General features: G+C 35.5%; 1 protein-coding gene across 1 annotated transcript; it reads right to left on the reverse strand.

Moving 5' to 3' along the window:
* Positions 1-213: 213 nt before the first annotated feature.
* On the reverse strand, positions 214-3,221 carry LOC114754791 (pentatricopeptide repeat-containing protein At1g07740, mitochondrial-like). Its single transcript, XM_028943621.1, is given in 4 exon segments — positions 214-586; positions 911-1,014; positions 1,547-2,508; positions 2,510-3,221. Coding segments are annotated over 2 exon segments (990 nt in total). The 5' UTR covers positions 2,950-3,221; the 3' UTR covers positions 214-586; positions 911-1,014; positions 1,547-1,958.
* Positions 3,222-17,371: the final 14,150 nt, after the last annotated feature.

The following is a 17,371-nucleotide window of genomic DNA, read 5'->3' on the forward strand; positions in this document are numbered from 1 at the left end:
CAAATTCAAATTTCCTTAAGCAAATTCTAATTTTATAAAAGAAAATCAGAATTTGCTTACTTCTTTTATTGTCATGTTAAATCTTATATTTCACTTAGCATAGCTTTAAGAAGATTTTTTGAATGGGTCTCATTGCATTAAAAATTAGGCTCACTGAGCTTTACAATGATATATTATTTGCCTAATTTGCATTTAAATTAAGAAAGATATGTCTATTAAAAATTGATTATTAAATTTATTTTGTTTATATGAGCTTGTTTATGCTCTATTCAACACGTGAAAAATAAGGGCAAGTAAGATGATGCCACAATGTTATTACTTAGGGACTGGCAGGTTGCCCATTATTCCTCTTGACATGGCAGCCACGGCATCAGTCAGGTTATACTGCCTTCATATCGTGGAATATATCGCTGTATTGCCAAGGTCAGAACATTTAGATACAAAATCATCCGAATTACTCCTGTTCTACTATCTTGGAATCTGAAAAAGTAAGATAAATAACAGTCAACAAAAGTCATGTAGTTGGACGTAAGTCTCATATCTACAACAGCCAGTAACCCTCTTAGATCCACTTCTTCCTTTTTTACTGGAAAAAGAAAGAAAGCATATCGTTATTCTTTCATTATATAGATATTTAACATTTAATACATAATTGAGTAAATACTTAATCATAAAGAGACTAAAAGGGTGGTGAGAGGAAGAAAAAAAGTAGCATCTTCATGTGCTTCACAACTTCCATAGATACAGTACATACCAATTCAAATACACTAACATAAATTTATCAGTTAACTAAAGACAGAGCAGAAGAATCACAATCACAGACAACCAGATCTTTTATGACTTGAATTTTGCAAGAAAGAAGTTAAATGTTAACGGGAGATTTTTTAGGTTAGGTATTAGCAGTTGTTACCTGTGACAGGAGCCTTGCTTTGCTTGGCTTTTCGCAGCAGATCTCAAGCAGAGAAAGGGGAAGAAAAATGGAATCTGAACCTAAGAGAAGAAGCATGAACAAGGCTGCAAACCAAAAAAAATTACATATAGAAGTTTGCAACAACCACAACAGAAGCATAGGAAAAATTAGCATGCATGTAATAGGGGGAAAAAAACTTTTTTTTTTTTTTGGGGGGGGGGGGGGTAATTAAAATCTCAAATGAAGGGATAGACAGACTGCCCAAATAACTGACTTAACAACCAGAGAAAACATTGTGAAAATCATTGGTAGTCAAAGGGTTTAGAAAAAATTGGAGGTCAGCAAGAGCCAACTAGGCCAATAAAATGATTTAGTTGGACGATTGAAAAGAAAGGTAAAGGAGTTAACATGGCAGTTATAGATATGATATAATGTTCAAAATTCATTATTATAAATAATTATTTATAAAAAAAAAAGATATAGAGAAAAAGGCGGAGAATTTAAATTTAAGAGAAAACGAGACAATTAAAATAATAGATAATAGGGTTATAAAATTTGATATTAAAAAACAGAGATTTAAAGTAATAAAATCTATCAAGGGGGGGGGGGAAAAAAAACAGAGAACACTGTACCTACCAATAGTAACTTCTGCCCCCAAAAATATCGATATGGGATTTGGCCAACATCAAAGAGTCAGAGAACACATCGAGGCTATTGAAATTTCAGGTTGCAATTATGCTTGACTTATCAACTTTCAGGTAAGCATTCTAAAAGCAAGCCAGTTGGCGGGAATTAGATTCAGATTTTTAGATAATTGCATCATTATAAATAGACTCCCAAGATTCTGTATTAAACTTTGGCCAGCAAAATATGGCCACTGTCTAATGCACTCTCGTCCAACTTGTTCCTACCAAATAACCGAAGTTAAAATTTTAATTCCCATCCAGGAGCTCCTGTGCCAGAATAATCCACCATTTTAATGCAATAAGGATGTTCAAGCCACAGCAAAAGAGTTGCCACAAAATTTAATCCGCCACTAATACCTTGCCTAATGCAGATGATAATGAGCTGTAAGGTCATCTATAAGCTCACTAGCATTTTTGTCTTCAGCAAAAGCAAATTTCACAAGAGTTTCCCAACTCTTTAGAGCAAGCTGCAGCTTTCTCTTCTCCATCTCTTTCAAGACAAAGCAACCATCATCAATCTTCCCGCAGATTAACAGGCCCACAACTAAACAATTAAATGTTTCAGAACGGGGATAATGTTTGCTTGCTAGCATTACATTTAAAACATTCAGACCTCCCTCAAAATCTCCAGTCTTGCAGAAACCATCAACCATCATCCGGTAGCTAGCGGCATTGGGCTCACAACCCTTAATCTGCATCTCAATTAAAACTTTATAAGCTTCTGTTGTCTTCCCTTCCTTGCAGAGATAATTTATCAAAACATTGTAGATTACAACATCTGCCTTCAACCTCCTCTTTCTCATCTCGTGAAGTAATGATTTTGCCTCCTCAATCTTCCCTCTCTTACCCAAATCATTCATCAAAACAGAAAAATTGATCGGCTGAGGTCTGCACCCTCGATATGCCATCAGCTTCTTCAGGAAGTTTGGCTTTGTTGTAATGCTGAAATAGAGCAACAAAAATGGTTTCTTTGCAGTGTATGCCTCTGTCTTGAATATAAGCAAGAACAGCTTCAACAGCTTCAAAGCTTCTTGATCGAGCCAGTTTGTAGAGTAATGCAGCATAGGAGGGGTAGTCATGCTTGACTCCTTGTTTCTTGTATTCATGAAAAAGCAATAGGGCTTCTTCTGGGTCATGCAATTGTTTGACTTGGGTGATGAAAGGCATGCGCTTGCGACTCTGTGAGTTTGCAATCCGTGATCGTTCATGCTGAGGCTTGGCTCGCAAATTTTTTGTATGAAGAGTGCAAAATAGCTGAGAAAGGGTTTGGTTAGAGTAACAGATCAAATTAATAGCTTTTGCTCTTGAAAAGATCATCCTATTGAAAGTGACAAGAACATTGATAGCCTGCATAGTCAATACATAGAATTAATAGAGATGAAAATTTGATGCTAATACTGCTACTCCTAACAACAACGACAACGACGACGATAACGACGATGACAACAACAACTAGGTGGGCCCCTTGCAACTGTTCAGAGTTAGGATGAGTTGCTGATAGATCCCCGATCGGCTACTGTGAGCAAGCGAGTGAGATACTTACTTGTGAGGTCCAGTAGAGAGTTTATCTTAGCTTATTATCTTCTGTTCACCTCGGCTCTTACTATTTGCCCTATTCAAAACTTGTGAACTGTCGATTAATTTGGATAGGTAAATATACCAACCTCAAGCGCTATATTTGCACTATGTGGTTGAACTGTCGATTAAACATAAACAAGTAGTGCCTGTATAAACTAAATTAAAAATCCATTTTGTACTTGTCTCTTCAAACCATGCCTCCCAAAACCAATTCCAACCAAAACAAGTGTAAAGCTTATCAAGCTCGGTCATGAAGGTGGAATTGACTCCATGGTTCAAACCATAGGCGAACCTATATTACTCTCAGTGGGGGCATGTGTCCTCACTGAAATCTTGGAAAAATGCATAGTCGATATAATAGCCTTCTAATTTTTGTTCCAGATACTGACACAGCTCCAGCCAAGTCATGTACAAGATTACACATCACAGATACTATAGAATTTTCTAAATAATGAAAAGATTAATAAACAGAAAACAAATCCAACATTGCAAAAAAACAACACAATCCAAAGCATACAAGTCGCTGGTAATCAAAACGAAGAGGGCAGAGGTATAATAGCCAATTACACAACATTCAAGGAAAAACTAGCAAAAGATATTAAACTCAATCTGTAAATATACCCAAATTCGAAAGCGTCAATACCCAAACGATAACGAAGCCAGATTTAGAGCCAAATCAAAATGAAAATTTTAAAACAAAGCAAGAACAACCATGCAGGGAAGACGCGGGGAAGAAATTTGAATCTAGATTCAAAGCTCGATTGAACAAATCAGTCTCACCAGATTCTGGGAGTAGATAGAGTCCTAGGGTTCGAACCTTCTTCACTACTTGACCGAAAACAGCCACGCACGGCTGACGACGGCGGACGGCGTCCGACGGAGCGCGGAATGCTTTTTGGTCGACAAAGAAAAACGCATCCGCTCCGGCTGCGCCCGAGACTGGGTTTTGTTAACGCGACGCACCAAGAACCCGGGGGGGGGGGGGGACCGGACTAGGAATTAAATCGGTTGAGGCAGGTTAAGGGTCAGTGATTAGACATAGCTCAAATCAGAATCAAATTAGTCATATTAAAATAATATAATTTAATTTTAAAAAAAATTCATAAACAATATCTCTTTGAAAAATAAAAGAAGCTACAAAATTTCACTGGACTTCCATTTTATTTTATTAATGATATAATTATATAATACTCTTCCGGTTCTTATTATAAGACTCAATTTGACTTTTTATTTGATCCTAATTATAAGACCCAATCCATTTTCTCTTTTATATTTATGAATTTTTTTTCAAGATAATCCTTTTAATAATGATAGTTTTAGCTAATATACTTAATTAGCAAGGATATTTTAGGAATAACAACACTTATTTATTATAAATAACCAACTTAACTTACTTCCTTAATCTCCTCAAATAAGTCAATTGGGTCTTATAATTAGGACCGGAGGAGTATGTATTTATATATGATATTAGATAAAAAAAAATATATACGAGTATTTGAAAAACAAAAAAAAAGAGAAATACTAACAGTTCTGCTAAGTTTTCCCATCCTTTTAATTTTTGGTACTTTCAACACTTATGCACACAACCAATTATTTTAAACCCGAACCGGATCGGACGGTCATCGACCGGAGTTTTGAACGGCTCGTTTTTTTAGTTAAAAACCATTTGAGAGGTTGGGTCGTTTTAAGTTAGCAAGAACCGACTTTTGAGACAGAAATCGTGATCAAACCAGAAACTGGCCTCGATTTTGAAAAGTCGGACAGGCTATAAGATGAGATTTCAATTACATGAAACTAAAAGTGAAGGAGAAGAAGGAAAAAGAAAGGAGGGGAGAAGGAAGAACAAGTGGAAACGAAACGGCTCGTTTTTTTAGTTAAAAACATTGAGAGGTTGGGTCGTTTAAGTTAGCAAGAACCGACTTTTGAGACAGAAATCGTGATCAAACCAGAAACTGGCCTCGATTTGAAAAGTCGGACAGGCTATAAGATGAGATTTCAATTACATGAAACTAAAAGTGAAGAGAAGAGAAAGAAGGAAAAGAAAGGAGGAGAAGGAAGAACAAGTGGAAACGAAAATCTAATGCATACTTTATAATATTTCCCCACAAAAATAATGAAAAAATGTCAATCAATCTAAAACGAAACTTGAAACCCGAACCAATTGCTTCCATGACCCTTGAATATGTTGGGGCTTGCACAACAAAGGAAGAAGACGAAGAAATAAAAGAACGCAGAGCTCGGAAGAAAATGAAACGGATAGTTTGAAAAAAAGTAACCACTCTCTTTCTTCTCATCCTGCCACTATGACACATTTACTACTTTCAATGTAAATAATAAATTTATCACCAGTCTCCATAGCCACACGCATTTACCAAAATGTTTATTTATGTTTTTATCTAATTTTTTTTGTTTATTTTAGTTATTCTTATTCTTCCTATATCTAGTTTTATATGTTTACGCATTATATTTTATTTTTATTCATCTAAAATAATTTATATAAAATTAAACATGCATTTTTAGACATATAAATTTGTTGATTTATTATGAAATTGGACTATTTAACTTTATTTTTAAATTAGATAACATATCATTTTGATTTCATACATATCATATTATATAAGTATATATTCAGGCCAAAAATCTCATACAAGTATATAATATGATTTTTTATTTTAATTATATGTCACCGGTCAGACCGTCGGTCCGACCGATCCGATCGAACGAACCATGACCTGTTAACTTTTCCGGTTTGATGTCCGGTTTGGCTTTTAAAACATTGCATACAACACCTTTCAATTTTTTTCTCTTTCTTTTCTTTTTCAAATTCATTTGTCTCTTGTCCTTCTACGATTCTCCCTCCCTCCCTCCATCTCTTTCTTCTCTGTTTTCTTTTTTCAATTCGTCTCTTCTTCGGCCACACTCTCTCTCTCTTTGAAGAGTTCTTCCATTGTTCATATGTAGTAATTTTTTTCCTACAATAGTAGGCTCTACTCTTTAACTCTAAAAAATGATTGCAAGCTCCCCTCCTCCCTGTGATCTCCCTTTCGGACACTATCCTTCTTTCCCCTTCTCACCTTCATTCCTTCTTCCTTCAGATCTAATAGGTATTCTGCTCTCCTCCTTTTAGCCCTCTTCTTCCTCCTCTTTTGTCTTTCTTTTTCCATTAACTGTTTAATTTTTTAACAGGCTTTTATGTTTTTTTCTTAAGTGATTTTCTTGTAGTAATCCAAGCAACCCAACCAACCCAACCCAACCAGCAATTTTCCAGTTTGATGCCTGTTTACACCAGTTTATTTCGGGTCATTTCGATTTGATCCCCCACTGATTTTATTGACGAACCAGACCGGACCACTAGTCAATTTACAGATTTCTGATCTGAACTGGCTGGTCTAGTCCCTTTTTTTTTTAATTGACTAAAACCCATACCAATGAACGAAACAGTTAAGAGTCAAGGGTCACCAATAAGTCAAATCCAGTAATACTTAAATAATTTAATTTAAAACCTTTTCTCTCTTCTTTTTAGACTCAACAATCAATTTGATTGATAAGATTAGCAAATTTTTTATCTATCTCCTCTATTAGTACCCTTTCTCTTTCTCATATAATAAAAGTAATAATAAATTATTAATAATCGCTTTCTTTGGCCATTTCCTCAAAACTCATTCTTAGTTCCAAACTTGTGCCTTCAGATTTCTTCAAACAAGATAGGAGCACCCTGCTAGTAAGTCTCAACTCACCCACAGGCTCAAATGAGTGCACCTTAAGGCTTGGACTTTCAATAGCCTCCATGACTTTTCCTTGGTCACATCTGATCGATACTTCTTCTTTGAACTTAGCATCATTTGCATCTACAATGATCCAAGAGGGAGACCTCACTACTAGAATGAAAGAGGGATGATTGCATTTAGGAATGAGGACAAGGAAAGATTGATTCGGCTCTCTGAAGAAATAACTAAGACTAGGCAAACCATAAAAATAATATTTGCTCTCAAAATGGACCAAAAATGCTGAAAAAATATCTAGCATGAAACCCATTAGGTCTAGGTGCATACCCACCTTCATCTAAAAAAAGCATATTCAATCTCCTCAACATGAATAGGCTTGTTTAAATGCAAGAGGTATTTTGAGTTAGACAAGGTAGGTTAATATTATCTAATCTAGTCCACACAAGATAAGTTAAAAAATCGTACAACAAAATAGATATCCATAAAATAAGGTATAGCTTCATATTGAATATCATCAGGACGTTCTAGCCCAAATGCCCCCTGAATTTTGAATTCACAAAACTTGGTTCTTTAACCTTTTGTGGGAGGCAAAGGCATGAAAATACTTGGTGTTTTAGTGACCTTGCAAGGTCTAATTATGGTTAGCTTTCTATGACCACATCATCTCCTCATAATCATATCAAAACTGCAATTGACTTTGTAAATCTTTTGCTAAATGCAACTCAAAAGGAGAAAACTGTTTGTTGATGACATACCTGAAGTTTATTTTCTAACTCATTAATATGGTAAGCAGTGCTACCCACCGGTAGCTTGTTCCAACGAGAAAAAATTGTTGCTGTAAGCCCAAAAACCATGTACCATACACTTCCATTCAACCAGAACAATCTCTTGACATTATTGAAACGAGAACCAAAATTTTTCAAGTTGAAATAAATTGAAACTCTATTGGACACATTGTGATTGTGGTAAAATTGGGGAATGATCACATCTAGCAATCGATAAAATTTACAAAACAGAATTAAAAAAAAAAACTCAAGCCAATGTGAATTGCAAAGATCCCCATCAAGCTTCTCCATGACCAAATCATTAGCATAGCGATTATTAGTCTAAGTGAACCAACCACTTGTTGAAGGAATATCAATAAGCTAACAATCAAGCAGTATAGCTTGGAAATCTGATGCAACCCCTATTGAGGAAGAGACATTGTGTTAATAGATGTAGTAACACTTATTAACTAGTCCCATAAAATGTGTCTATTAAAAATATCTGAAAAGCCATACATAAAAGAGATAAACATTTCACTATCATCAAAAGTTTTACAAAGTGCATGAAACTAGTTAGGAGATCAGTCAAGAAGAGAACAGAATAAATCATTAGAAATGCCCAAAAAAAAAAGACCACCCTTATGTCTTATTGGATTAACTAAGAAAACATTGTCAAAATTTTCAGAAATAAGACTAAGAAACAAAAAGTGGGGATTATATTTATAAAAAAGTTTTTTTAAGTTGTTAAGTTGTCATGTTTGTACCAAGGCCAAGAAAATTCCATGATAGCACCTTCATGTTTACATTTAGAGTTTTTTTCTGGCACAAACTTTGGGAAAACCTGGAAGAGAAAAAGTATGAGTGCAATCAAGAGAAGCAGTAGATGCCTATAGAGCCTAAATACTATGAAGTAGACTATCTTGCTGTGGACACTTATGAACTAGAGTTTATGATGGCCTTTATGGAAGATTTGGACATTAAAGAAGTGGTCCCCATTTTGCAACTAGATCTAAGAGTCATCATTGGAGTTGCCTCTATTGGTAAGAAAAAAGAATAATCCGAACATAAGTCTGAGACCTAGAGTTCTAAATAATAAAATGTTTTCGATTGTCGATTAAGCAAATAACTCAAACCAAAAGATCCATAAAGTTCATGATTGCTTGATTCCAAATATTTTCTATAAGGGGGAGAATTACTACCAAACGCTACATTTTTTTGATGAAAACTAAAATAAGTGAAGGCCAACAAAACACTATTAAGCCAACTAAACTCCTCTTAGAAATCCAACGAGGGAAAAGCCTTGGTCTAAAGGCCTTCAATAGCCATTAAATTTGACCAAGCCCATTGGGCTTCTAAAGATATGGGACACTTAAATAACCCATAATTGTAGCAAGCCTCGTTACATCGTCTAAACACCACTAAGAAATAACATGCTGAATATGTATAGGGCCTACCTCTTAAACCACATCAAATTGAAAAGTGAAATCATTCATAATAACCAATTGTACTAGCCCATTTGGGCCCATCTCATTTAAAAGATGGTTATCAAAGCATCGCGGAGATCTAAAATGTCAAAATCAAGAGCTAAAAGATAAAAAGCATTATTAACAGGTAAATTAAGGAAAGGATTATTTTCAGAAGAGTTATCTAAATGCTCCCTTCCATGTGTTAGTTCTTGTGTTGCCACATTGCTAGGTGGCTATGTGTTAGCCAATATCATTATGAATGTTTTGTTTAATGAGATGCATATGGAGATCATCTTGCAATTTGTTAGACGTAAATGCATTGTAATTAGAATCCTATGATTCCCAGTTCGAATCACGCGATTCGAGACAAAATAGATAATGAAACATATGAATCTCCCATTGTATCTTTTTGTGGCCTAAATTGTGCGATTCACATCAAAATCATGCCATTCAGGCAGTGTTGAGTTGCGCTGGATCTGACTCAACACGTTAAAAAACCTTTTTCATGTTTTTTTTAAAAAATTTTTTGGTTACTTTTATGAGGCAATCTGTCGTATAAATACTCCTCAATACACTTATCACTTTCAGCTTATCAAATATCAATCAAAACCCTAATTTTTTATTCCCTAATTGATTTTGGGAACTCTTTGTCATTAAAATTTGATATTTATTGGCTTTTTTATTTTTTATGAAGTGTATAGAACCTAATATCTACAAACTTTTGATGTTCTCTTTTATAAAATTACCTATATGTCATCTTTAATAATTGTTCATGAATCTTATGATTCATGATAAGTTTCGATTCAAGATTCAAAAAATAGGCTTTCGATTCATAATTCGTATCCTGATTTGATAACCTTACACAAATGTACTTGGTGTTTATATTAGCTAACAATTACTCGAAATAAATTCAAGAGTTCTAGATCTTTAATGAGGCTCTTCACTGCTTAGCTAAGAGTACAAGGTCAGTGGTGCTGTCTAAAGTCAACAAAAGAATCTATTGGTGAATAACATCCCCTTGATAATATTTACTAAAGTAATAACAAATGAATGCAATAAAATTAAATTTTACTTTGAGTGACTATATGGCAAAGACTTAAAATTTCTCCAGTATACAATCTTAAATTAAAAGATAAATGTATACTCAAACTCATTAAACAATTAAATCCAAATTCTTAATAGGACAACTTGTTACACAAAAATATTATAAAATAACATTTCTTAAACACTAATCTTTTTATAGGGCTTCAACAGGACGGAATAGGAAGCGCGGCTTGAAACCACGAATACAAGTGTGGACACATAGTCCACGAGAGTAAGTAACTAATCAAGCGCGGCCAAAGCCACGAAACAAGCGCCAAAACAATACCCACAAATATCAAGCGAACTCGAAATTACCATGGTGTGCCAAGGACTAACAATGTTGCTATTAATGACCAGTATTCTGTATCCAGTCCTCTAAAAAAATGCACAAACATGCATGGGATCAATTTTATAACTAACAACTAGAGGAATATATATTTATATATATTATTTCACTAATGGAATCCTTTAAGGAATATTTTTAACAGATGATCCCAGCATAAAGATATTCAAATAATATTTTCAAACTCCTTTCCAAATTCCAAGTACAATAGATTAAAGACAAAAATGCAAATCAACAAATTTTAAGTATAACTTTTAATCAGCATACAAGAAGAGAAAATATTCCTTCAAGAAATAAAACATTAAAACATTAAATAAGAAAAATTGAAAAAATGATAAAATTTAAACCACCTTAATAGACCATTTAAAGAAGCTAATACATTATTTAAATTAATAACAAAGAGTAAAAGCCTACTTTATTATTATTTTTCTTGTTTAAAATAAAAATTATAACAATATGATGCTATTCACTCACCTGTTGTGCTCTCAAAATATAACTCATTCCAATTTGCACATCCTTTGAGTTATGCTCACTCCTCAATCCCCTAGCGTTCCGAAACACAACATTATTAATACCCTATTTATAACATATAAAAATTCCAAAATGTTTCATTTAAACATTTATTTACCATATCACATTGGCCCTTCAATTTATCATTACACCAACCATTACATTCCTTGCATTATATGTAAAAAAAAAAAAACAATCTTTTAACACTAGTTTAAAATTATATACGTCTAAATCATTTATCAACATTCTCTTGCAACTCTAACAAGCCCATCCATGTCAAAAATATCCAAAGATTAGCATAATAGTCGGCAAGCATAACATATAAATTATAATTGACTTGTTTCCCAGTAACAATGTAAAACTCCAACCTTCAAATTTTCTACCCACAAGAGCAATCAACTCTTATTTCTTTCATATATCTCTTGAAAACCAAAGTTCAATCATAATTAATCCAAAATAATATCTATCTTGCTCTTTTCCATCAAAACGTTATATGAACACCTATCAAGAAATTCTTTTGCTCATGTAGACATTTTATCAAACACCTCACGGGCACTTATCATTCTTTTGCGAAAGAAGCATCCGCACAAAAATTTCTCAAGTTTCCTTCTTAACTAAATTCATCTGATAGACCAAAATAAACAGCACCCAATGATTTCAAGCTTTAAATAATATTTGCAACCAAGCACCATAAATCACCCTGTTAACAATATATAAAATCCTTCCTCTTCAATATGCTTCGTTTAAGATAGCACCCAAATTTTCTTCTTTTTAAAAGAAAAAAAAATATGTAGGTAAGAAAGAAGGAGGAGAAGTAGAGTTCAAAATGCCCTGTAGCCACACACCTTAGGAATCATAATATTTTCCCTCTCCAAATTCACAACGCCAATAGGAAGAAGAAGATGGAAGAAAGAAGGGGGAAAATGGCAGCAAAGAGAGATCTAAAGTACCCAAAAATCAGAAACCTTTTTTCCCCCCTCTACTCTAATTCAACTATGGCATCAAGTAAGGAGGAAGAAGAAGAAACACACAAACTGAGAAATAAAGAGGAAAAGAAAAAGAAAGAAGAATAATAGGTTTTAGTTCCAAGATCGAGAAGCTCCTCTACTTTTTGAACATTAAGGTATCTGATGCCATATTGATTTATGAATCTCAGTATTTATGTAGCTTTTATAAAACTTTAAAAAAAAATGAAATTCTTCCTTGAACAAATAGAGGATTCGAACTTGGGACATCTCACTGCCAACCATCTCCCACACTTTTGTGTACTTAAATTATAACAATTTATATATTACTATTGCTTAATTGGTTATAAAAGTTTTTAGGTTATTACAATGAGGTTTACCAGCAATAGGAGTTTGACAAGAATCATGATAATGGCGATGGAGAAATTGTATCTCAAAGCTAAGGTTGTGTGTTTATTAGTGTTTCTGAATGATTCACAATATATTTCACTGAATAGCAATTTACATGATTTATAGGATGGGGAAGAATATTCCTAATTATTATAGATCTGATTTGGTTTCCCTAAATAGCTCCTAGAATCATGGGATAGGATAATAATCAGATATGATCAGATTTTATCTCAATCTGACCGTTACAGCATTTATGATTAAATGATCCTGGACTACAGCATTTATGATTAAATGATCTAGGAGATTTAGGGTAAAATACTGGTTCATGGGCCGCTAACAGCCAGCCCACTTTCCCACACTCCCCCTCAAGGTGGTGAATAGATGTTGATCATTCCTAGCTTGTTTCTGAAACCTTCAAATTTTTGTTGAGTTAAGGACTTTGTCATCACGTCTGCAATTTGATATCTTGAGGGTATGTAGGCTAGGTCAATCACTTTATTGTCAATCTTTTCTTTGATGAAGTGACGATCTATTTCCACGTGCTTTGTGCGATCATGATGTACAGGATTGTTGGCAATTTTTATTGCTGAGAGATTATCACACCACACCTTTGTTGGTACCTTGCCTTCCATCTTTAACTCCTTAAGAAGCCTTGCAAGCCATATCCCCTCACAAATACCTAGAGCTAAAGCCCTATATTCTGATTCTGCTGAGCTTCTTGAAACTACTGGTTGCTTCTTACTTCTCCAGGTTACTAAGTTTCCCCATACGTAGGAGCAATAACCAGTGGTGGACCGTCTATCCCTTTTAGAGCCTGCCCAGTCAGCGTCTGTGAAGAGTTCCACTTCTCTAGAGTCACCTTTTGCAAAGAATAGTCCTTGTCCTGGAGTCTTTTTCAGATATCTTAAGATTCTGTAAACTGCTACCATATGTTCCTTTTGGGGACTGCTTGAGAATTGGCTTACTACACTAACAGGATAACAAATATCAGGCCTAGTGTGGGATAGGTAGATGAGCTTCCCCACTAGCCTTTGATACCTTTCTTTGTTTACTGCTTCTCCATCGGGTTTTATTGTCAGCTTTTGGTTTAGTTCCATTGGGGTGTTGGTTGGCCGAGATCCTAGCATCCCTGTTTCCTTTAGGAGGTCCAGTGTGTATTTTCGTTGGGATACACTTATCCCCCTTTTTGTTCGTGCCACTTCCATCCCAAGAAAATATCGTAGTGGGCCCAGGTCTTTTATTTCGAACTTTGTTGCTAAATTTTCCTTCAGCCTTGCAATTTCTTTTTCATCATTACCTGTCAATACTATATCATCAACATATACAATGAGAGCTGTTAGTTTGTCATCATAGTGCTTAATAAATAATGTATCATCAGCCTGACATTGTTTGTAGCCTTGTCCCTTAATTGCTTGGGAGAATTTCTCAAACCAAGCTCTGGGGGACTGTTTTAGTCCATACAAAGATTTGTATAACCTGCAAACTTTCCCACAGTTTTTTGAATTTCTCATCCCCAAAGGGATTTCCATATAAACTTCTTCTTCTAGGTCTCCATTTAGGAAGGCATTTTTAATATCAAGTTGATGTAAAGACCAGTCCAAGTTTGCAGCAATAGACAATAGTACATTCACAGTGTTGAGTTTTGCTACAGGAGCAAAAGTTTCTTGATAATCTATGCCATAGGTTTGAGTAAACCCTCTAGCAACTAACCGAGCCTTATATTTATTTATACTCCCATCTGGATTATATTTTACTGTAAATACCCATTTACTACTTACCATTGTCTTACCTTTAGGCAGATTTGTAATTTTCCAGGTTTTATTCTTATGTAGAGCTCTTAATTCCTCTTCGATAGCTCGCTTCCAATTTGGATCTGAAATAGCCTCATTGAAATTCTTAGGAATTTTCACATTTTCTACGTTAGCTACAAAAGTCTTTAGATGAGGAGAGAGCTTAGCATAAGACACATACTTACTGATAGGATGCTGAGTACAGCTCATTTTACCTTCTCTTAAAGCAATGGGCTAATGGAGATCTTCAGGACTAGGTTGAGGTGCAGAATCATGATTCTGTGTTGGATTAGTTGTGGGCCTTTGTTCAGTGTTTTGCTGTTCTTCGCTATGAGGAGGTGATTCTATCAAGTTTTCAGTCATATCTTGATCAGAAATAGAGTTTAGGGGTTCAAACAAGTTTCTGTTTTGAGGTACAGGCCTGTTTGGGTAGTTTTCAGGTCTGGTTGGGGTTTGGTCAGTCCTTTCAGTGGGCTATTTTGAAGGCTGTGTTGGGGTTCTGGAGATGTGGCAGGTATAGATGGTGGGGTAATATGTATATCTAGAGGCATGGAAGGGTTTATGTAGGTTAAAGGTTCTGTTTGCTTGTCAGAGTGATCACAAATTATCCAATTATTTCCCTGATTCTCCCCCTGAATAGGTGATTTGTGATAATATGGCTGTGTTTCAACAAATCTCACATTCATAGTAATATAGATTCGGTTAGTGATGGGAGAGTAGCATTTATATCCCTTTTGGTTTGAAGAGTAGCCAAGAAAAATGCATTTTATTGCTCTAGGATCCAGTTTCCCCCCATGTTCATTGTAAACAAAAGCAGTGCAACCAAATACCTTTTTAGGTAAGGAGGTAAAGAGGGCAAAGTTGGGAAAATGCTCAAGAAGTGTCTGGAGAGGAGTTTTGAATTTTAGGACTTTGGAAGGCATACGATTTATTAAATGTGTAGCAGTAAGTATAGCATCTCCCCAAAATCTTGAAGGAACATTTGTTTCAAACATGAGGGCTCTAGCTACTTCAAGTAGGTGCCTATTTTTTCTTTCAGAGATGCCATTTTGCTGTGGAGTGTAGGTGCAAGAGGTTTGATGATGGATACCATTAGTGGCTAAAAAATTTGTAAAAGAGGAATTTAAATACTCTTTGCCATTATCAGTTCGCAAAATCTGGATAGAGGTTTGGAATTGATTTTTAATAAAGGTATAGAAATTTTGAAAAAGCGAAAAAACCTCAGATTTATCTTTCATTAGAAAAACCCAAGTTAATCTTGTGTGGTCATCAATAAAGGTTACAAACCAACGAGCTTTGGAATGTGTTTCAGATTTAGATGGCCCCCAAACATCACTATGTATAAGGTAAAAGGGGTGAGAAGGATTATATGGGTGAGAAGAATAAGTATTTCGAACTTGTTTGGCAAAATAGCAAGTGTCACAATGAAATTCAGCAATAGCAATATCATTAATATTTGGAAATAAAACTTGCATATAGCGTAGACTAGGGTGGCCTAATCTAGAATGCCACAACATTATTTCATCAAGGGGCATAGGGGATAAGACAGAATGACAAATAGATTTTTGTAGGGAGGACCCTTGTATATAGTAAAGGCCATTCCATACTTTAGCAGCGCCAATCTTCTTCCCTAATGCCAAGTCCTGAAAAACACAGCTAGTGTTATCAAAAGTAACAAGACAGTGAAGTTTTTCAGCCACTTGTTGTACTGAGAGCAAGCTGCATTCAATCTCAGGAACATATAAGACATTATGCAGAGTAATATTAGGAGTAATGATCACAGTCCCCGAGCCCCTGACTTGAGCAAATTGCCCATTTGCAACTTCCACAGTTTTGTGTATGGAAAAATCACTAAAGTCAGAAAATAATTCCTTAAATCCTGTAATGTGATGAGTTGCACCAGAATCTATAATCCATAGATTTTTAGATGTAGTCAGGCTATGAAAAACATGAGTGAGAGCAGTACCTGCATGGGCTAGAGTGACAGAAGGGGTAGTGTTCTCACTGTTAGGAGTAGAGGGCAGGTGCTTATCCAAAAATTTGCGCAGTAACAGCAGCTCATCATGACTAATGGTTTCATTAGAGTTAACACCTACTAGCATTCCCTTGCTGCCAGGTTTGCCCCTAGGTTTGTTGTTTGGAGGCTTGCCATGCAGCTTCCAGCACACTTCTCGGGTGTGACCACTCTTGTGACAGTGGTCACACCACTTATTACCCTTTTTTGCTTTGGGATCACTTTGTGGGCCATTGACAGCGAGAATAGAGGAGTTAGTTGAAGTAGAGGAAATATTAGAGGCAGTGATTAATACCTTTCGGCTTTCCTCAAATTTAACAGTGTTGAATGCTTCAAGTAGAGATGGAAGTGGCTTGAGACTCATGATTCTTGCTCGCACATCCTCATAGGAATCATCAAGACCAAGAAGAAACTTATAGCAACGTTCTTGATCCACTAGTTTTTTGTAATACATGGCTGCTGCAGTGCTGGGCCATTCATGGACCTCATAGAGGTCTATTTGCTGCCAAAGTTTCATTAGAGCAGTATAATATTGGGTAATAGTTTGATCACCTTTGGTTAGGTCATGGAGTTGTCGCTTAACCTGAAACAAAGCTGCTGTGTTTTCGGTGACAGAATAGGTAGCTTTAGCAGAATCCCAGATTTCTTTGGCTGTGGTGGCAAGAAGATAGTTTTCTCCTATATCGGCAGTCATGGAGTTAATAAGCCATGCCATTACTAGGTTGTTTTCTGCACACCATGTTGCAAATTGGGAGTCGGTGGACACTGGTGGAGCTTTAGTAAGATAGATCTCCTTATTCCGTCCCCGAACAAACATCAACACGTATCTGGACCATTGTAGGTAATTATGCCCATTTAGGCGATGGGTAACCGGGAATTGGGAGAACGCATCAGACTGAGGGACTAGGGCTGGTGTCCCTTGCTGTGAGGGATCGGAGTTGCTGCCTTCAGCAGCGAAGGCGCGTGGCTGCAGAAGAGCAGCTTTGAACGCCATTGAGAATATTTTCAGATCAGTGCTCTGATACCATATTAGTGTTTCTGAATGATTCACAATATATTTCACTGAATAGCAATTTACATGATTTATAGGATGGGGAAGAATATTCCTAATTATATAGATCTGATTTGGTTTCCCTAAATAGCTCCT

This window comes from Neltuma alba, unplaced genomic scaffold (genome assembly GCF_004799145.2).
Source record: "Neltuma alba isolate B1F8T4 unplaced genomic scaffold, ASM479914v2 tig00010189_pilon, whole genome shotgun sequence".
Taxonomy (NCBI): domain Eukaryota; kingdom Viridiplantae; phylum Streptophyta; class Magnoliopsida; order Fabales; family Fabaceae; genus Neltuma; species Neltuma alba.